The sequence below is a fragment of the Umbelopsis ramanniana genome, assembly GCF_025399195.1.
Source record: "Umbelopsis ramanniana AG unplaced genomic scaffold K450scaffold_3, whole genome shotgun sequence".
Taxonomy (NCBI): domain Eukaryota; kingdom Fungi; phylum Mucoromycota; class Umbelopsidomycetes; order Umbelopsidales; family Umbelopsidaceae; genus Umbelopsis; species Umbelopsis ramanniana.
Window position 1 is genome coordinate 41125 of NW_026252089.1, and position 20382 is coordinate 61506.

The following is a 20382-nucleotide window of genomic DNA, read 5'->3' on the forward strand; positions in this document are numbered from 1 at the left end:
TCTTTTATCGCCTCAAACGTGGCATTGACTAGCAGTCACATTTCCCAAAAAATAAAAATAAAAATGACCCAGCTTTTACCCTTTTGGCATGGAGCAGCACTCCAATGAAAACTACCCGATTTTGTTCATGACATGACAACAAGCAGCCATTTGATCCTGACAAATGGCTCTTGTCGCTCCCATCGCTATCTAACTCACTCATTTTTCAGATATGCCATCTTACTGACGACAGTATATACCGTACACGCGTTGTAGGGTACGCGGCATGACACCAGTACAGATTTCAGCCAGCCAACAATGAAATTTTGCTTGCTGTGGTCTCTGTAAGCACGGAAAGTGTAGAAACGGATGGTTCGTCTATGGATTATAAATTGCCTTGTAATTGGCTGTGGCAATAAATCCTGTACTTTGATTGGCTCAATAGTTACGAATGGAACGGTGCAAATCACGTGCACAGACCACGTCCGGCAAAAAACCAGATATATTTTTTTTCCCGTCACGACCAGCGCAAAGTTCTTTAAGTCTTCACTCTCGTAACTAGCATGTCACAACGATGTAAGAATTCAACCGCTCTGTCAATCCTTTCTACCCTCACTCATTCTGAGAACTTTTCGTATAGCCAAACGGTCTGTCAGTGATCTTGACAACCATGACATTCCAATGCCCGACGCATCACCTGTCAAGAAGACTCGAGGTGATCGCCTCCAACGCATGGGAACTGATGGAGGAAAGTCTCGCTTAGAAGTTCCAAAGAAGCGAACCAAGACCGGCCAGGTTTACGTGTTTGGCAATGGTGATGTTGGTCAGCTTGGTCTAGGTGACGAAATGCTTGAGCGCAAACGTCCCATGCCACTCAAGTCTTTGGAAGATGAAGAGATTGTCGACATTGTCGCTGGTGGTATTCATACCATCGCCATTACAAAAGCTGGAAAGGTAAGTTTTTTTTTCCTACCTTTTGCATCAATGACCGAGCTAGTTGAAGTTGAGAGTTAAACATTGCCTCTTTTTCATCATTTTGTTTATTATTTCGATACTAGCTTTGGAGCTGGGGATGCAATGATCAAGGTGCTCTTGGTCGTGAAGGAGAAGAAATGGAACCCGCTCTGATCGAAGGGCTGGATGACGTCAATATTGTTAAACTCGCCTGTGGTGACTCCATCAGCATTGCCCTTTCAGCGGAAGGAAAAGTTTACAGCTGGGGCTCTTTTAGAGTAAGTAAGAGAATACACGCGTTAAATTTCTTTTTTCGTAGTCTGACTAACGTTTCCCGGCAGGCGGACGACGGAATTTTGGGTTTTTCAAAGGATCAGAAAGTCCAATCCAAACCAGTTTTGTTCTCGGCTCTGGAAAAGTTTAAGGTGGTCGATATTGCTGCTGGCGCAGATCACGCCATGGCTTTGACCGATGAAGGTCATGTTTACAGCTGGGGTGATGGTAAACAATTCCAGTTGGGCCGCCGAATCATGGAACGACGCAAAACAAACGGTTTAGTGCCGGAACGACTTGCGCTTCGCAATATTGTTCACATTGCATCTGGATCGTATCACTCGTTTGCTTTGAACGATAAGAACGAACTCTACGTATGGGGTTGTAACAACTTCAAGCAAACCGGTTTGTCTGAAGAATACGGCGGTCGTGTTCCCGATGTCATTGAAACCCCTACTCAGCTTGAGACCTTTACCAACGATCTCATTGTCAAGCGTGTTGATGCCGGCGAGCACCACTCTGTGGTTCTTTTGGCTAACGGAAATGTCTATACCTTTGGCCGTGCCGATTCATCACAGCTCGGGCTTGTAAGTATCTGAAAATTCAATGAAACCATATATGCAAGTTAATGCTCATAACTAATTGTCCGTCTCCAGCCTGACTCGCTTTTGGACTCTTTAGAAAAACAGGAAGACGACATGTACCATGTAGAACGTGAGTCAACTCACAAGCGCGCCATTGGCTTGCCTACAGCTGTTCCAAACCTATCCAATGTACATCATATTGCTGCTGGTAGTAATCATACCATTGCAGTGACCAAAGACGGAAAAGCATACGCATGGGGTTTCGGCGAATCGTACCAGCTTGGTAGCGGATCAGACGAGGATGAAAAGGTTCCTCATTTGATCGAAGGCCAAAAGATCGAAGGCAAAGAGATTCTCGTTGCCGCTGCTGGTGGTCAACACTCTGTCATTCTCGCCGAATAGTTCTATTTTTCCTGTGTTTTTGTATACTTTGCCCCGTTACTTACCACATCCCACATTTTCTCCCACAACAATCAATAAATACCTGATAGAATGTTTCTAAAATGCATGTGCGCCGAAGTCATGTCCTGCCAGGTTGATGTCATCCACATTAACATCGTAAAAAACGTTTATTCAGAGGTATTATTTACAAGTTCGTTGCCGTCGGCAAGCTGAGAATTAAGCTTATTCCGTGTATTAGAGAATTCAAATACATCTGTAATAGCTTCCTTAAAGCATTGAAAGTTGTAGTCAATCAGCCCGTGCTTCTCAAAACTTTCTTGACGCAATATACAAATAAGGACCAGTAATCTGGAAGGGACATCGTCAATGACAGGGGATCATAAATAGGTGAATGCTAAGGATACCTACCGATTAACTTCGCGCAAGTACAAGACATCACCGTTTGTCAATTTGATTAAACTAGAAGCCTCCGCCTCTGGCTCACTAGCCACTGATGTATCACTCATAAGTTGCTCTTGAAGGCTGTCAGCCCCGCCAAAGCCATTGACGCCACCGTTACCTACTGATAGGGATGGAGATGATAATGTTGCGGATCGGTCCTCTTCGACGTCGTTGATGGATGGAGTGGTTCCATTGGAAGCTGAGTTTTGTGCACTAGCCAAGGTAAAATAGAATTAGTGCTAGTTGCTGCAATCTCCAGATTATCACAAAAATACAAGATCTTACCCATAGATGCATTCAATATCAATGATGACATCAATCATGTCACTGCATATTTCGTAAGATTGCATATCTACAGGAGAACTGTCCGTAGCAATATAAATCTTTGTCAATGTGTCAAACAAATAGGCTTTGTCGATTCCCGAGTTCTGTAGCATGGTTAACAATTTGAGTTTAAGCAACACCATCTTTTTCATCATATCAGAATTCATTTTAACGTACGGAGCAAAGAACGTTAAGAAGGTTCTCTAAGGTTGGTAATTCGCGAATCAATTTTTGGATAATTTTGCTGAATGCCTCGTAAATCGAGTGATCGTAAATGCTGGTAAGATAGTAGCTTAGCTGAATGTGCTCCATTTGTGCATCAGCAAGAGCATCGGCAGTTCGTTGCTGAATATCACGCTGTGTGTCTATTTTGTAGTCGTCGGACAGACCATCCACCTTATGAATTAAGACTTCGAACGTAATGTTGGGGTTGACTCTATAAGCACTGGTGACCGTATAATGAAGTCGATTGACGGCCTCCCGGTAGTCGTCCTACAAATCAATATCGCTTCGTTAATATCCGCGAGTTGTATGATCGAAAAACACTGTATTAGATTCCTTGCCTGCGCATCAATGACAAAGATCAAGGCTCCAACTTCACCAAAGATTTCTTGCGAATCATAAGCAGTTTCGAAAAAGTTGATTTGCCCAGGAAAATCCCACACTTGGAAATCTATGAATGAACGACTACACCCACGGCAGGTTATTTCATTTCTGTTCCAGTTATGCTACGCAAACAGGACTTGCAACACATACGTGACATCTTCTTTCTGAATTTTTGTAGTACTTTCGAGATAGAGCGTATCATTCGGCGGCATTTTGTTGAACACTACTCGTTGGATACTGGATTTGCCGCTCCTATACAAAAAAGGAGGTATAAAGGGGTTGAGTATCCACTGGAAAAAGTCTACTAGCGTTGTATATAACTTCCAAAGTGCTCTTACCGTTGCAGACCCATTAATAAAATGCGTGGTTTGTGGCCAGTAGTGGTTTCCTGACCAGACTCGCTCCTACCGATTCCGAGATTTGAGTGTAAACAATGTGGGAAAGAGAGCATGAAATTAAGTTTTGGAAGGAACATACCCATTGTCGGTTTGATAGCGATAGTCATCGTACTGATCAGACGCAAATGCAGGGTTGGATGTTGGGTGAACCGGTGGAAGAAAATTGACAAGTACGTTAGACATTGGCGTTATGATAAGAAAAGCTTTTTTGCCTAGTGAAAGCTCAAGCGTTGTACCTCCATTCTTTCCTTTTGTGTGTTGAACTCTGTCAGCAGCTCAAAAGCTCAATATTAGGCGGCCTCCATCACTGTTCGTGACTTTCAGTGTGCTACGTCTGTGACGTAAGCAAAAATGGGCATTAGTTTCATTTGCCCTGGTCGATATGAGTAGAATAAGGGCACCGCAAAGGTGGTAATTACTGAACAGACAGCTGGACTCTAGAATAATTGTGGACTGTTGATGGCTTATCATTTGCGTATTCAGTTTGCATCGAATAACTCCAACAAGAAATTGCGTATGAAAATTTGACTTTTACAAAGCTAAATTTTATTATTGAGTAAATCAGTTTCTTTGCTACAAAGTATTGGAATTACGATAGCAGCTTCATCATACGAGTCTATTTAATTACATTACATCTACTTGTTTGGAAATCTTTGACGCAAAACTTCTTCTAAAACCATAGAACTATTCAGTTCTATTTTCCAATCTATTAATGCGTCCGACCTTGTGGGTCCCATATTGAGCACTCCGACAGGCTTTCCGAGTTCTTTGACTCTCTTTACAAGCCTGAAGGCGGAAAACGTTGCCAAAGAGCTACCAATAACCAGCATTGATTCGCATTCTTCAACAAGGCGTGCTGCCTTCTCTTTGACATGGCTTTCGATGTTCTCACCAAAGAACACCACGCGAGGCTTCATCATGTGGTTCCCACAAACATCGCACGGTGGTATCTTGAAAGTATCATAAGAGACAGTAGAAGGGAGTTCAACATCACCATCGGGATTTGTCTTAGGTTCGCCGCCGGATGCCACAATTTCCTGCTGGTAAGCCTTCCAAGCCTGATTCAGGTCATCGAGCCTCTGCTGGAAATCAAACCGACTTGTGGTGTGGTGGCAGGACAAACATGATACTTCATGCAAGGTGCCATGTAGCTCTACTATACGATCTTCCGGGGTCCCTGCTGCGTGGTGCAAGTGATCAACGTTTTGAGTAATAAGGCTACTTATGTGACCTTGCTCTAAAAGATTTTGTAATGCATAATGTGTCGAATTTGGCTTTGCCTTCAGCATTTGGGGCCAACCAAGGTATCCTCTGGCCCAATACCGCCGTCTGAACTCAGCATTTGCTAAGAATTCTTGAAAAAATATGGGCCGCGTATGATTCTTGACATATCTACCCTACACCGTTAAATCTCATTTGTTAGAGGAAGTAGAGGATAACATGGCGATGGATAGAAAACTCACAGAAGGTGACCTATAATCGGGTATACCGCTATCAGTGGATGCGCCGGCACCGGTCATTACAAGCATTTTGTTATCGCTATCTTCAATAAACTCTGCTACGCGAGCGACGGCCTCTGACAGGTCGACAATAGAGTCAGCATCGGGCTCTCTAGCTTCTTGAGGCATGGGAAAGTCGGGCATGCGAACATTGGGTACGATGGTAGACTTCAACATAGAAGGCTTACTATGCCACCGTACTTGCACATGGTGAAGTCGGCGATTCGATCGCTGCCATGCTCGTAACGTTGAAAGCATTGGCTGAACACTCAGTTGCCTTTCCTGTCCGTGGCAACTCGTTGGATAGTGCACGTGACTTTGAAAATTGCAAATTGGCTTGAGAAGAAGTGAGGAATGTGAACTAGCCAATCAAATTGCACATCGGTTGCGCGATCATCCTCCAAGGCGAGTGGATGAAGAAGAAGCAAACTGCGACGCTTTCAGGTTATAAAACGAACAGACGCTTTTTCTCTCCAATATCTTTCTTTCCCTTACTTCATTTCAAGCATATCATGTTATTTATTGTACAGAAAAAAAGTTCGACTATCAAAACGTATCAAGTCATCGATATTCAGACCTAGATGGAACGACGACCTCCAACACTGTAGAAAGAACACTTGCCACTACTGCGAGCTCTACCGGTCTGTTCTTCAAAAGTTTTGCAAGTTTCATATGGAGGAGTATACAGATGGAGGGACACAGCACCCCGTTCCCCACTAGGATTGGAAATACGATGGAGACCGATTTTATCTGTTAAAACATCTGTTAGTGACTGAAGCTCACATCCACACAAATCAAGAACTGGCATCAACCACATACCATGGACATAGGTGACTTGATCAGCACCATAGATGGTCTCACGCTGCTTTGTCAAGCAAACTCCAGTTTTAGGGCAAACATCAAGTTTACGAGCAGTAGTTATATCACACATATCAGTAGCGACACTCTCTTGATCACTCATATCAGGCCAGTCAAACAACGACTCTTGAAGTTTGCCATCAAGAATTTTCATAACACAGTGCGAACCAGCATGATCATGGATAGGACTAAATGTGGATACGAAAATGTCAGATGAGAATTTTAATGTGGACATTTGCGACAAGCCAATTTGGCCATCTCTTACCTTTGCTGACCCTTGCTCCATGCAAGAATCATAAGGTTGAACTACATGTCAAAAGAAAGAGTTAGCAAATACGAACTATGGCAAGATGGACAACTACATTACGAAGCAGACGATTTTCGACATATTTATTAAATACACCGTATCAGCGTTCTCACCTTTCCATTGCCATCATCAACAAGGTTACGAGTGTACGCCCTAGAGTGATCAAACATAGCATATTGCTCCCAATCTTCAGCGTTGGAATTATAACTTTCCATCAGAGCAATAATACGGTTGGCATCAATGTGCTCAGAGTCAAGACCGCCATCAGGACCAAGTTCGTCATGAATACGAGCAACTAGATCATGAAGTGTCCTTGGAACAGCATCAGACTTTGCAACCTCTTGAAGAGGATGAGTAAGGGCAAGGCATTGTTGTGGTTCTTGAGGTGGAGCCATGTTATCAGAGGGAGAGAAAAAATAGATGTGTACAGAAGAATGTTTCAGCCAATCTGTTTCCGCTTTTCAGCGTTAATTTCTCGTTTGCTCAGCTGACAACCAATATCAACGAGGGGCGGCTTCCGACTTTCACCTTGCTGGGCCCCAAATCGCGGACTAATGGTAAGTAAGCACACTCCTGTTTATTTGGTACTTTTCGCACAAAGGAATAGCATCGGCTTTACAGCAACACGGTAAGTTGGATGACAGCACCAAATTATCAATAAAGACACCTTTGTCTTTTAAACACGTCTTGTTTACCAATTTGGAATGGAGCTATCATTTGGTTTGCTTGTTTGCGTCGTGGGAGAACGACCACATTGTCGGAAGGGCTGACTGCTCGACATTAAGAACGACACCCAAAAGCTCACATCTAGCCATAGAGGCGCCGTACTTTCTATGGAAAGATGTTAGACACTATGGCATGGGGCAGTCATCCAAGGCTTGGTAGGATAGGAGAGGATGGAGCAACCCTTATTACACCCACGCCACATGATTCAAGTATCTTGTTATCCTTCGACTAGTTGATTGAAGTGAATCACCTCGTCCTCAGCACCCCTTAGCCCCACCATAAACGGCCATGTGAGAAATTTATTATGTATACTTGGCATCCCAAATATACTAGACCATTACAACTATGATGCACAATCTTTTTTTACGACAATGATGAGAAAGTGATACAAATAGCATGACGTCTTGCATTTGTGGCCTACTTCTTGACGGCAGTACTTTATACATCATGTTGAGAGTGTGGGAAACCTGTTGCAGCCAAACTCGAAAATAGCAGTCCACTTGGGTTTGGATCCGGGCCAACGTTATCTCGTTCACCAGTCCCTGTGTCAGACCATATTTGAGGAAGCGACATACGTTTAGCGTGGCCAATACCTAGCCTAACAGCACAAGCGTTACCTACACATAATCAAAATGATATTGTTATGCTGGGTTGTTAGCATATATAAAGCGATGTGTTTGCACTCACAGTAACACTTCTTATCTAGCTTTCGCCACAGTGATGAGTAAGTCGTACCGCAGATGGCACAGCCTTCATTCTCTGAGGTATTGTGACGAACAATCTTAGTAGAGCCGTCAGGATGTAAGCAAATCTTGCGAGGTGTATGATGCAGCTTCTCACTGTGAGGAACATACGTTGGAATGAGCTGGCAGTGGCATGTGGCGGTTCAAAAATTGGTTATATACGTACTAAAGACCGCAAGCATTACAGAGTAGATTTTTGCCTTCAGAGCAGCGTCGCCAGGATGGGGTTTCCGTTGTAAAGCAGTTTGAGCAAAATTTTATAGGCGATAATCGGATCGCGTCTTTGGATATGACGGTGCTCTCCATGAGATACGAATTGGCCGTTTGGTCCTGAGGCATCCGATAAGGATCTGGGTAATAACCCGTCGCCAGATATGCGGGCGGGTAATACCCAGGCACTGATAGCGACGAACAAGATACACCTTGTTCTACCGCATCCATGTTTTGCATAGTTCCCAGTGTTTGAATTGGCTGATTATAATAACTAGCAGTGTTCAATTGAGATTTTTCTGGCTGTAGGAAGGCCTCTTGGTGGCTGGAGCTGTCATTCGTGAACTGCACAGAGCCCATAACATAGCTATATGACTTGGTATCGCTTCCTTGGCTGTCACAAGATAGCTCTATTGTCCGACCCTCTGTATTGTTGGCTACACCATTGATGGCTGGATTCAGGTTAAATACTGCTGGGTGGTGAGAGAGAGGTTCATTAATATAGCGCAAATCGAGATACTGCTCTTGCTCGCCATTTTCTCTCGACATAGTCTCTTGAAGAAGAAAAGGAAGCGTTCAAACAGAAAATGGAGCAAAAAACCGGTATTCACAAAAAGAATACGACCGTATAAAGGGGTGCCAATTCTTCCATTATGCGGGCACGTCAAAAAAGGATATCTGATAAGGTTGCGGGGAAATGGCAGTCTTGAGTGAGTTCAATCAACTGATGTAGGATATGCCAGCTAGCGTTAATAATGACATGGCATATAAGTTTAACGACTGTGCCTTACATAAAAGTTATTTATCGGAATTCACGAATCAGCATCAGAAAACGCACCCACACATATATATTACATCCGTACTTGCACCACTCCCAGCCCTATAAATTTATTGTTTCTGAACCGCTATTCATAGGATACTGATCATAAAGATCAGTAGCGTGAATCGAAAGGATTTCTATTCATTAATCAGGGAGTGTGCCAAAAAAAAATTGGTCGCGTCGCGTGAAAAACTAGTGGCGTCATATTTTTATTACACAGTCTTTCAAAGAGACTATTACAGCACTATTGGCTTTCAACAGATACAGTGCATAAGTAAAATATTACAATAAAATGTGCATCTAATTTTAAACAGACAGGTCGGAGGGTATCATCAGTTGAGTTGGGCTTGATCGCTACGTGTGGTGTCATCGTTCGAGCATCGACAAAGCAATGGGATTATAGGCTATCGCATTTTTGTTCTTGATGAAGCGGTCTTATGTAGCCTTTTGATTGTTGCGAATATGCTGAGATGCGATTTTAGCTAGATGGCTCCTCAGCAGAGCTGTTGGTTATGGGAGATGTATTCAAATGGTTCGCAAGCTGCTGCTGACGAAGCTGGAGTAACTTTTTCTCCTGCTCAAGAATAGCTTCTTGTTCTTGTTTCGTGTACTGAATACCAGGAAGTTCTGATAAAAGCAGCTGAGCGCGATCAAACTTGTCCCATAAATCTGACACGGCGCGACCGATTTTAGCTTGATCACTGCCAGTCTGAAGTTGCTCTATGACGCCCAGGAATGATGGTAAGAAGACAAAATCATCCTTATTAAAGGAACTAGCAGTTGGTTCCTCGCTATGTGGTGTTGTCTCTGGTTCAGTAGCTGCGACTGGATCGATAATGATATCTTCAAACATTCTCTTCAACAAGCTCAACAAAAAGATTGGACCCAGTTGCAAAATTGAAGCTGTAGGTTTGGGCCGCTGAATCACGTGCTCCATTTGCCACCAGAAGTGATAATTTCCTCAGGCTGCCAGGCACCTAGTAGAACTTGCAAAAAGATGGCATCTTCAGAACAGGGTCAACAGATTGATCTCGGCGACCTCGACCTTCCTCAACTTCAGCAAGTCAAATCACAGCTTGAGGAGGTAAGTTAGCACGAGATTTCGTGTCTGATGGACTTTTGCGCAAGTCTGTCATCGCGGACTGGCCGTGTTTGCATCACGGCCGATCTGCGTACTCCCATGGTGATGTTAAACTAACAACCTGTGTCGCTTTTTTAGGAACTTTCGCATTTGACGCAATCATATAGCCAGCTCAGAGGAGCTCAAGCTCGATTCAATGACTGTAAAGACAGTGTTGATACCTTGAAGACGGAAAGAGCGGAAGACAAAACCATCCTCGTCCCTTTGACTTCATCATTATACGTCCCCGGAAAGCTTTCAAATGTTGAAACGGTCATTGTTGATGTTGGAACAGGTTATTTTGTTGAAAAGGTTGGTTAAAAATGCTATAGATTGTATCATTCAGCAAATGGGGCATTGACGACCCAATTTTTTTTTCTCTATCGTGTTTAGTCGGTCGCCGATGCTTCCAAGTTTTACAAAGAGAAAATTGACTACGTCAAAGCCAGCGCCGCAAAGCTCCAAGAAACGATTACCAGCAAACAGAGTAATGTTAGAGGTGCGTATGCATTAAAGATCAGCGTTGTCACCCCCCCCCCTTCATTGAGTACGAGACTAACTCACATATGTTCCTGCGCAGCTTTGGTTAACGTGATGCAAGATAAAATCCAAGAACAACAGAAAAACTAATCCTGACTGATATCCAGGGCCATTCTATTTTGACCTCATTCATATAATAAAATCAAAAACTATTTCATTGCTACTTGGAAAAGTGATGTTCAAATAATTTCATTGTTCAAGCGGGGGAAGGCACTGTGTTACCGGTTGAATTGAGATTTTCTAAAAAGCCCAGTAAAAAAAGTCAACCTGTTCTTTTTTGCCACTTCATCACTACCTCCAATTGCGTGCTATTGAGAGACTAGCCCATAGTTATCGCCTCTCTCCAATCTCACTCATTCTGCCAATAGAATGGATATTTTTGGCCTGAGTGGGAGGTCTAAAAACTCTCGACAAAGAACGTCTCCCAACAGCCATGACCTCTCGCCCATCCAAACTCATGCCATCTCGATCGATCCTCCCAAACCAGGCAATGCTAGCAACAAATCACCAACTCGCTTAGCTCAAACAAAGAATTCTAATACATTCCACTCGTTTAATTCTGATGAATCTTACTCAGGTATTCCTCATCGGACCACCATGGGTGCTTTGTGATACCTATCTTGATACTCACCAGCTCTTCTTCCAAACTTAGAACAAACTAACCATACCGACTCAAGTTCCTGGCGCAGTTCGCATTCTTCCAATACCTTCTCGCCGCCTGGTAATGCAGAAAGCGAATTGACTTCGGAAAGGGAGGTGGATGCTATGTTCGAGAAGATGCTTACTCGAAGGGGCTTTCATGATCCGTCTACGCGTGCAACCATGTCGGCGTTTTCTATCGAGAAAAAGCGCCTGATGATCTCACAAGACATGCATGCTGCTGCTGCACCCACTTCATTACCTGTTGTCGCTCCTAACAACCTTCAACCTTCTAAGCGAAGCCGAAGTATCCCCAATGATCTTAAAGAAGTCGACCGCGGTTCACCAGAATATTATATTGTCAAGTTCAAGGATCCCGAGTTGAAAAGCGTCAATCCTCGACTAGTTGCCCATTTGGCTGTTAGCTTGCGTACTATGTCACTGAGGTAAGGAGTATATTCCACCGTTAAGAGTTCTCCATGTGTGAGTGCTGATCTTTAATTCATGTGGCATTATAGCTGGGTGCGACAGTTTATTGACAGTCGCGGTTTGCAAGCCATTACGGATGCCCTTGGTGTATTGAACAGACGGACTCATCGGTAAGTCGATTTATTTTCTTTTTTTCAACCGATCGAAGTATACGAACTTTTCATTAATGTATTTCGTTATTTTGGTAAAATTAGCACCGACGCCGAGCTTCAAATGGAAACCGAGATATTAAAATGTTTCAAATCGCTTTTGAACAATCGCGTAAGTTATTATGACCAAAATGCTTCTCTATCGCATCATGTACAGTGTTGATCGCTAACATTCATTTATTATAGTGGGGAGCTCGAGACGTCATTTTGAACCCTCAATGTATATTCAACGCAATTTTTTCTATTGTTTCCTCCTCCATGGTCACTCGTAAGCTTGTTTGCGAAGTAATGGCATTTTTGTGCTATTGTGAAGAACCGACTGGTCATGAATTGGTATTGCGAGCAATGGACCAAGTACGAGACGCGCGAAAAGAGATCGGTCGCTTCGACGCTTGGTTAAATGTATGGGAAGTTACATTGGATGGCCGTGGAAGACTGGGTAGTATGGTGGGAGCAAGCGATGAATTCAAGAAGCATGGTATACAATCCGCACCGGACAATCAACTATCTGACTATGCTGTACGTTTTCACATTGATGGTTCAATTTCTTTGATCAAATGAAATCCTCCTACTAAGACTAACATGATCTACACGTTACGACATTAGCTATCGAATATGATACTCGTAAATGCCCTTATACAAGTGATGGACGATCTCGAATTGCGCATTCACATTCGAAACCAGCTCAATGTTTGCGGTCTCCAACGAATCATCGAAAAAATGAAAACGTTCAATAATGATCATATCAATCGTCAAATCCAATCGTTCAAATCCGTGGCAGAATCTGATAGTGACGACATGATGGAGATTTACAACGACCAGGTGCTAAATGACTTGAGTGATCCTCGCGATGTCTTTGAATGCATTTTGGCCAGCGTGGAAGGCACTCGCGGATACGAATTTTTTCTTTCTGCACTTCAGCATCTCCTATTTGTTAGAGATGAAGGCGAAGTAAGGTAAAGCTATATGAGTACAGTGACTGCTGCCATCCAATTACGTTCTTTAAATAATATTGATTCTGCTTTAGGACTCGCTACTATCAAGTATTGGATAGTTTCGTCAGTCAGATTGTTCTTGACAACAAAGGACTATCCGATGATTTTACGTCAAGCTATGGGATGTCTGTGAGGTACCTTATTGACAAGTTCGCCGAACAAGACGAACTTAGTGCTGCCCTTGAAGAAGTGAAGGAAACACGGCAATTGTATGAACAGACCCTGGAAGCAAAGAATGCCCTCGAAGCGGAAATGAATGAAAGAGGAGGTGCGTCTTCAGTTAGACTATTTTATGTAAATGGCATCTCCATACTAACATGTGTAGGAAAATAGATGGTATAGTTACCCATTTGAAAGAGAAGACAAGGTCTCTGGAAGACCTTCTGCGCATATCTCGTCACACCATTGCAACTTTGCAGGACAAATTGCAAGACTTGCAAAGAAGCTACCAGCAAAACTTAGCATCAATGGAGGCAAAACTTAATGATGTTGCCGACACGAAGATGACCCCGGATGCGCTGGTGGAAATTGTAAATCAGAGTTCTGCATCAACCGCTGAAAAGAAGGAAACGTTACTTCGAACCTATGAAAGAATACAAGCCCAAGAACGTCTTGAAGGTGCAGATAAAGGTCCAGGGAATAGCATTTTGTCTGTTTCGGTGAGTGTTTTCTTCATTAAATTTGACCTTGAGCCGAAAGTCATCTGCTGACTGTGAACATTTACCGTAGCCTAAACCATCAAGTATTCTCGAGAATGCCCCGCTAGCGCAAGGGCTATCAGCGGCTTTCAAGTCAGAGCTCGCACAGCAATTTGGGTCAAGTAATCGATTAAGTGGTTTCATCATTCCGGGAACTGCACCAAGGCTAGGTGTCTCAAGAAGAGCTCCCATTTTGTTCGAGAAACCAAACTTGGAGGTTGTGCAAGAAGTGGATAATCAACGATCGTCAATTGTCAGTAGTAAGAGAGACAGCAGTAGCTGTGGCGAAACCTCTGATGATGATTATGAAGAGATATCTGGTGGACTAGCTGCAGCGCTGAAGGCTAGAATGCAAAAGCTCAGCCGAAAGTATTCTGAAAAGCAACAAAACGAACTGCCGTCCGCAAATGATTCTCACGAAGATACCGCTACTCTGAGCCAACTTGCAGAAGACCAGATTATAGAGTCACCTCCTGCATCTCCTAGACCTACTGGACTTGGTCTCAAAAATGTCGAACAGTCAGGTTCTCAAAGAGAATCTATGGATGAAACTGCATCACCTATGGTGACTACCACTGCTCCTCCCCCACCTCCTCCACCCCCGCCGCCACCACCACCACCTCCGCCGCCGCCGCCGCCTCAGATTTTCCGGCCGGATACTAATGCAGTCGTTTTACCACCTCCCCCGCCTCCTCCTCCTCCGCCGCCGCCTCCTCCAGTGTCAGCACCGGTGGTACCATTCTATAGTACCGTTCCTACCAAAGCGGCTTCTAAACCAGCAGAGAATATACCACATGTGCCAACAGTTCATGCCAATCCTGCACCACCGCCGCCACCACCACCTCCCATGTTTGCACCACGCCCCACGTCTGGTATTTTGACTCGTAAAGTACTAGGGCATGTACCTACCGTAAAGACACGTGCTCTCCAATGGCAAAAGTTGAATGCTAGCGCTATTCAAAAAACAATTTGGGGAGTCCAAGATGTGGATGAGAAGGCTCTCGAACAAGAGTTAGACCTTGCAGGAGTATTTGCCGCCGCCGAATCGACATTTGCTCAAAAGGTCATTGCAACGCGAGCAAAGGCAAGGAAAGAACGCAAGCAAGAAATTACCATTATTAATCCCAAGAAAGCGCATAATATAAGTAAGTGAATTGCATGCATATTAATAGCTTGCACTATGGCCACTAACTAACGTTATACGCTGTTTAGATATTGCATTGTTGACCAAGTTCAAGCACCTTTCATTTGAAGAAGTTCGACGAAGGATTTTGGCGGTTGATGAGGTCTTTTGTACAGAAACACTGCTCAAGAACCTTCAAGCGAATGCGCCAACTCCAGACGAGCTGGGCAAAATATCGGTCTTTGTTAAAGGTGCCTCAGAAGACGACTTGGGTAACCTCAGCAAGGCTGATGCCTTTTGTGCCGAGGTAGAGTGTATAACCATGATAGACAAGCGTAATTCGCTGAGAAACTAGTAGCTTACAATGCGACGTTTACAGATGATGAAAATCGACCGCTACAAAGAACGTATTGACCATATGTTGTTTAAAATCGAGTTCACCGAAAAGCTTCGACACTTGAGTGAAAATATGAATGCTGTTCTTGAAGCATCCAACGCACTCAAAGAGTCAAAGGCTTTGAAGGAACTTTTGAATGTATGCATTTCTGGAGCATGATTTCCTGGCTTTTTTGTTAATACTCACCCTGACTCTTCTCTCTTAGCTTATCTTGATGATGGGTAACTTTTTAAATAGCAGCAGCTTTAACGGTGGTGCGTTTGGAATTAAGATTGCTAGTATCAACAAGGTTCGTGGACTTGGAGCAAAGTATGGTTTTATCCAGCTAACATATAAATACTGACCATCATGTTGAACACCCACAGCTGGTGGATACGAAGGCAGCAACGGAGAATACAACGTTACTGCATTTCCTTGCAAAGGTGGTCGAAGAAAAACTCCCGCGTGTAAATGAATTTGTTGAGGATCTGAAAGACTGTGATCTCGCATGTAAAGGTAAGATAAACTGAGAAGAACAGAAGTATTACCTGTGACCATACCTTGTACCATTTCTAATGTTCTATCGGACGCTTAGTTACACTACAGGACCTAATCAAAGAATACAACGAGCTTCGCAGCGGGCTGCAACAGCTTAGTCAAGAACTTGCAACCCATTATGACGATGAAAATTATGTCGCAAACCCCGGTGACAATTTTGCATCCACTATGCACAAGTTCTGCAGACATGCTATAGAAAAGTTCGACGACTTAGAAATTCGGTATACATCCATGGATGTAGCCTACAAAGATGCCGTTACATTCTTTGGAGAGAACCCTAGCGAGATGAAGCCAGATGAGTTCTTTGCTATCTTCCGAACGTTCATGTCCAGCTGGGAGGTAAATATTACCATCGTCATCTTTTATTACTTTTCATGGATACTGTTGGCTTAACCTACACATTGCATCTAGAGGGCTAGAAAAGATCTTGTAGAGGAGAGAAAACGGGCAGAGCTACTGGAAAAGACACGCCACGCTGATGCTGAGCGCAAGGCACGAGCTCAAGAACGCAAACAGGTGGTTGACATTAGCGAGTGTAAGTACAGATATTCAAGCTTGGAAACGGATATTCCCTACGTATTTTTCTCACTTTTGTCGCTTTCCAGCCAATTCAGACGAGGATAAATATATCATGGACAACCTTTTGGAAAAGTTACGAGCTGGCGAGTTGGCTACCAATACCAAGAAGCGAACGGCTAAACGAAGAGAATCTATACGTGAGCGTCGACTTTTGCGAAGTGACTCGGTGGTCATTAAAGCGGAGGATCTACTCAAATATATTCAAAACGAAGAAGAAAATGCCGCAGCAGCAGCACCACGACAACCGCGAACACGATCGCGCCGCTTAACAGCATCCAGTCGATTGCGTCAACTGGCATCTCCCACTGGCTCTCCTATATCAGATGCTGATGTGGCAGAACAAAGTGACGAAGAAAAGCATAGCTAGACTTCAACCTATTTAATACTATATTTTGCATTGTCACTTCGTTTTTGTACAGGCTATAGTACTTTTAATATATGAATATACATGGAAAATAGTGGGTTTTTGTTAATGTTATGATCGTTATAACTTGGGAACATCATTTACTGCTGGAAAATTGGACATCTATGTCAGTCACCCGTGAGCCAGTCAACGACAGGAAAAAAAAAACGACGAAAGCAAAATAAAAACATGAGCATTAGAATAGATTGACTTTCAAACACTGATCAGTAGGTTGGCTATACACAGCATCTTACGATGATGGTCTACAAATATGTTTATTACAAAGCATGACGATCAAATATACTCCAGACATGCAAGACACACTTACGATCGGCACACCAATACCATTTGGATGGATTTAAATGCCGCTATACATGATGATATACCTGCAGAAAGACATCGGCACATCATACTTACGCTAGAATTCTGCCTTTATGACCGTCGGGCTGCTTTGATTGTAGTGCTTGAGTTCCTGAAACAATAATAGGATGAAAGCACCGAGCTAATATATTTATTGTGAAGTCCAATGGCTCTTCAAACCGGTTTAATCCAACCGCAAATGATCAATAGTAAATTTCTGCTGGTAAACGCAGAGTCATTGCATAACTTCTATGAAACGTCTTTCAATAGAATATTTCAATCTACTTAGTCAGTCGTCAGCTTTAAGCCCGCTACCAAGATGAGTCAATTGCTGGGCAGCCAAGGGCTTACGTCACCCCGACAGCTTCCGACCCTTCAAAAAAAAAAAAAAAGTCCCGTACTGGAATAAGTTCGTACGCTTACACCCACCCAATCTAATGTTTAGCTCCAGATTTGGCCAGATCGCTAATAGATCGGCCACATTTGCTCGTTACAGTACGAGAATACAGCCTAGGGCTGTTCTCAAGGCTGAAAATACCTTGTACGCCAATCCAGCTAGAGTTCGCCGCAACTTTTCGTCTGAAAAGGAACCCAAGAAGAACAATGAGCACGGCGAAAAGGAATCCAAGTCAGAAAGCGACAAACCTTTCAACATCCCAAAAGGATTTGAAGGTTTCTTTGGCAGAAAGGCAGCTGATGGCAGTGCAAAACGTGGAGCCGACGAAGCAGCAAAGCAACACGCAAAGAAAGCTTCCAACGAGATCCCTAAGCCTCCACCTTCCGGAGGTCCCAAAGGCAATGGACCACCAGAGATTCACCTTAATCTAAACACCATTGTACCCACTTTGTTTGGAACTTGGCTTTTGTGGAAAATGACTTCACCAACTGATATGTCTAGAGAGATTACCTGGCAAGATTTTAAGACCGAATTTCTCGACAAGGGTCTAGTCGACCGTCTTATGGTTGTCAATCGTAACCGGGTCAAGATTTTGTTACGCCCTGAGGCAACTTCCATTGGTGCGACTCCCAACGCTGTATACTATTTCAGTATCGGCTCCATCGACAGCTTCGAGCGCAGACTTGAAGAAGCACAACGTGAACTTCAAATCCCATCTTCGGAACGAATTCCAGTTGCCTATCATGATGAAATCAGTTTAGGCAGCACACTCTTGCACTTTGCACCTACTCTTCTCTTAGTTGGTGTTTTGTACTATATGACTAGACGTGCTGGAGGTGCTGGCGGCGGTGGTCAAGGTATCTTCGGCATTGGAAAGAGCAAAGCCAAGATGTTCAACCAAGAGACCGATGTCCGTACCAAGTTCAAGGATGTCGCTGGTGCAGATGAAGCCAAGGAAGAAATTATGGAATTTGTAAAGTTCTTGAAGAATCCTTCTCATTATGAACGTTTAGGTGCCAAAATTCCCAAAGGAGCTATTTTGTCTGGTCCTCCAGGAACAGGTAAAACCTTGTTGGCTAAAGCAACTGCTGGTGAAGCCGGTGTTCCTTTCCTCAGCGTTTCAGGTTCCGAGTTCGTCGAAATGTTTGTCGGTGTCGGTCCTTCCAGAGTGAGAGATTTGTTCGCCACAGCAAAGAAGAACGCTCCTTGCATTATCTTTGTCGATGAAATTGACGCCATTGGTAAAGCTCGTGGTAAGGGTGGCCAAATGGGTGGCAACGATGAGAGAGAGAGTACACTCAATCAGCTTTTGGTTGAAATGGATGGCTTCGACTCCAACGAACATGTTGTTGTGTTGGCTGGTACCAATCGACCGGATGTGCTTGACCCTGCTCTTATGAGACCGGGACGTTTCGATCGACACATCGCCATTGACAGACCTGACATTGGTGGCCGTGCACAGATTTTCAAGGTCCATCTTCGCCCAATCAAAACCAACGAAGACATTGAGCGATTATCCAACAAGCTTGCCGCTCTCACACCTGGTTTCTCCGGTGCCGATATTCACAATGTTTGTAATGAAGCTGCTTTGATTGCTGCTCGACATTTGAAGAATGAAGTGGATGAAGTAGACTTTGAAAATGCTATCGAACGTGTCATTGCTGGTTTGGAGAAGAAATCCAGAGTTCTTTCACCTGAAGAAAAGAAGACCGTTGCTTATCACGAAGCTGGCCATGCTGTCGCTGGCTGGTATCTTGAACACGCCGATCCTTTGCTCAAGGTTTCCATCATTCCCCGTGGTGTTGCTGCCCTTGGTTATGCTCAATACCTTCCCAGGGACCAATACCTGTACTCCACTAAACAACTCTTGGATCGTATGTGTATGACCCTTGGTGGACGTGTCGCTGAGCATATTTTCTTTGACACCATTACAACGTAAGTTTTGTTATTTATTTATTTTGTGGTGGGTTTTTCCACAGATGCAAGTTTTTAAACAAAAAAAAATTGTCTTACAGTGGTGCACAGGACGATTTGTCCAAGGTTAGCAAAATGGCATATGGTCAGGTTGCAACTTACGGTATGAACCCTGTCATTGGACCTATCTCTTACCAAGATCCAAATGGTCAAGAAAGCTTCCAAAAGCCCTTCTCTGAAGACACCGGTAAACTCATTGATGCCGAAGTTCGAAAGCTGGTGAACGAAGCCTTTGACCGAACATTCAAGCTGTTGACGGATAAGAAGGAAGATGTCGAGAAGGTAGCCCAATTGCTTCTGAAGAAAGAAGTGCTTAACCGGGAAGATATGGAAACCCTCCTTGGAAGGCGACCTTTCGTTGAAAAGACAGTGTATGATGAATACGTTAGACCCAAAACCGTAAGTGCACGTTGTATGAAGTTTATTGCAAGTCGGTCTGAAGCGACTGACATTCTCCATCTTGATACAGAACTCTGCTCCCCCACCATTCCCTGAAGATAGAAATGAGCAACCACCCAGCCCTGATGTTAAATAGAATGCTTTTATGTTAGAATTTTTCAAAATGCCCAGCTTAAACTCCCACTCCCCTCTCCATATGCCTCATCGATGATATGTAATGCCAAAAGTTTTCGTCTTTATTATGGCACATTTTTTTTTTGTCATTTATCTCCTCACTCACTCCATCACCCCCTGTTTGTACACTTGTTTTCTTCATAGTAGACAACCGTTTTGAAATACCAAACCCAATAGACTGTAGAGCGAATGAAATCTTTATGTCTCCTCCCCGTTGAGCCACAGACCTTAAATTTACCAGCAAATTGGTCAGTTTCACCTTTTGACTGCTTCTCATTGATTGGC

At 43.6% G+C, this 20382-nt stretch overlaps 11 protein-coding genes across 11 annotated transcripts; 6 read left to right on the top strand and 5 right to left on the bottom strand.

Annotated features, from left to right (window-relative positions):
• The first annotated feature begins 298 nt into the window (after positions 1-298).
• On the top strand, positions 299-2394 carry K450DRAFT_219915 (uncharacterized protein). Its single transcript, XM_051585453.1, has 5 exons — positions 299-555; positions 620-933; positions 1038-1211; positions 1275-1793; positions 1863-2394. Exons 1-5 carry the CDS (start codon positions 543-545, stop codon positions 2190-2192), a joined length of 1350 nt encoding a protein of 449 aa, XP_051448775.1. The 5' UTR covers positions 299-542; the 3' UTR covers positions 2193-2394.
• On the bottom strand, positions 2276-4235 carry K450DRAFT_219919 (uncharacterized protein). Its single transcript, XM_051585454.1, has 9 exons — positions 4198-4235; positions 4041-4072; positions 3902-3967; positions 3714-3815; positions 3521-3644; positions 3135-3449; positions 2919-3061; positions 2601-2846; positions 2276-2540 (listed from the first exon to the last, which is right to left on the bottom strand). Exons 1-9 carry the CDS (start codon positions 4201-4203, stop codon positions 2360-2362), a joined length of 1215 nt encoding a protein of 404 aa, XP_051448776.1. The 5' UTR covers positions 4204-4235; the 3' UTR covers positions 2276-2359.
• A 250-nt stretch (positions 4236-4485) lies between these two features.
• On the bottom strand, positions 4486-5649 carry K450DRAFT_219929 (uncharacterized protein). The gene is made up of 3 exons (XM_051585455.1): positions 5611-5649; positions 5425-5537; positions 4486-5358 (listed from the first exon to the last, which is right to left on the bottom strand). Exons 2-3 carry the CDS (start codon positions 5488-5490, stop codon positions 4597-4599), a joined length of 828 nt encoding a protein of 275 aa, XP_051448777.1. The 5' UTR covers positions 5491-5537; positions 5611-5649; the 3' UTR covers positions 4486-4596.
• Positions 5650-5828: 179 nt separating this feature from the next.
• Positions 5829-7308, bottom strand: K450DRAFT_219938 (uncharacterized protein). Its single transcript, XM_051585456.1, has 5 exons — positions 6739-7308; positions 6584-6624; positions 6280-6506; positions 5956-6210; positions 5829-5889 (listed from the first exon to the last, which is right to left on the bottom strand). The coding sequence occupies exons 1-4, from the start codon at positions 7018-7020 to the stop codon at positions 6038-6040; spliced, it is 723 nt and encodes a 240-aa protein (XP_051448778.1). The 5' UTR covers positions 7021-7308; the 3' UTR covers positions 5829-5889; positions 5956-6037.
• Positions 7309-7749: 441 nt separating this feature from the next.
• K450DRAFT_288191 (uncharacterized protein) lies at positions 7750-8853 on the bottom strand (the record flags this gene model as incomplete). The annotated part of the gene is made up of 3 exons (XM_051593541.1): positions 7750-7968; positions 8039-8190; positions 8261-8853. 3 exons carry the CDS (start codon positions 8851-8853, stop codon positions 7790-7792), a joined length of 924 nt encoding a protein of 307 aa, XP_051448779.1. The 3' UTR covers positions 7750-7789.
• Positions 8854-9272: 419 nt separating this feature from the next.
• K450DRAFT_219943 (uncharacterized protein) lies at positions 9273-9991 on the bottom strand. The gene has a single exon (XM_051585457.1). The coding sequence runs from the start codon at positions 9975-9977 to the stop codon at positions 9603-9605; it is 375 nt and encodes a 124-aa protein (XP_051448780.1). The 5' UTR covers positions 9978-9991; the 3' UTR covers positions 9273-9602.
• Positions 9992-10104: 113 nt separating this feature from the next.
• K450DRAFT_219945 (uncharacterized protein) lies at positions 10105-10955 on the top strand. The gene is made up of 4 exons (XM_051585458.1): positions 10105-10208; positions 10344-10556; positions 10638-10743; positions 10825-10955. Exons 1-4 carry the CDS (start codon positions 10122-10124, stop codon positions 10872-10874), a joined length of 456 nt encoding a protein of 151 aa, XP_051448781.1. The 5' UTR covers positions 10105-10121; the 3' UTR covers positions 10875-10955.
• A 699-nt stretch (positions 10956-11654) lies between these two features.
• Positions 11655-13766, top strand: K450DRAFT_169068 (uncharacterized protein; the record flags this gene model as incomplete). The annotated part of the gene is made up of 7 exons (XM_051584087.1): positions 11655-11869; positions 11942-12022; positions 12107-12173; positions 12248-12580; positions 12668-13017; positions 13089-13324; positions 13390-13766. 7 exons carry the CDS (start codon positions 11655-11657, stop codon positions 13764-13766), a joined length of 1659 nt encoding a protein of 552 aa, XP_051448782.1.
• Positions 13767-15253: 1487 nt separating this feature from the next.
• Positions 15254-16030, top strand: K450DRAFT_219954 (uncharacterized protein; the record flags this gene model as incomplete). Its single annotated transcript, XM_051585459.1, has 3 exons — positions 15254-15412; positions 15480-15769; positions 15849-16030. 2 exons carry the CDS (start codon positions 15257-15259, stop codon positions 15615-15617), a joined length of 294 nt encoding a protein of 97 aa, XP_051448783.1. The 3' UTR covers positions 15618-15769; positions 15849-16030.
• A 122-nt stretch (positions 16031-16152) lies between these two features.
• Positions 16153-16918, top strand: K450DRAFT_219955 (uncharacterized protein). The gene has a single exon (XM_051585460.1). It carries the CDS (start codon positions 16290-16292, stop codon positions 16755-16757), a length of 468 nt encoding a protein of 155 aa, XP_051448784.1. The 5' UTR covers positions 16153-16289; the 3' UTR covers positions 16758-16918.
• A 657-nt stretch (positions 16919-17575) lies between these two features.
• K450DRAFT_219956 (uncharacterized protein) lies at positions 17576-20381 on the top strand. Its single transcript, XM_051585461.1, has 3 exons — positions 17576-19485; positions 19566-19923; positions 19994-20381. The coding sequence occupies exons 1-3, from the start codon at positions 17591-17593 to the stop codon at positions 20057-20059; spliced, it is 2319 nt and encodes a 772-aa protein (XP_051448785.1). The 5' UTR covers positions 17576-17590; the 3' UTR covers positions 20060-20381.
• The last annotated feature ends 1 nt before the right edge of the window (position 20382 follows it).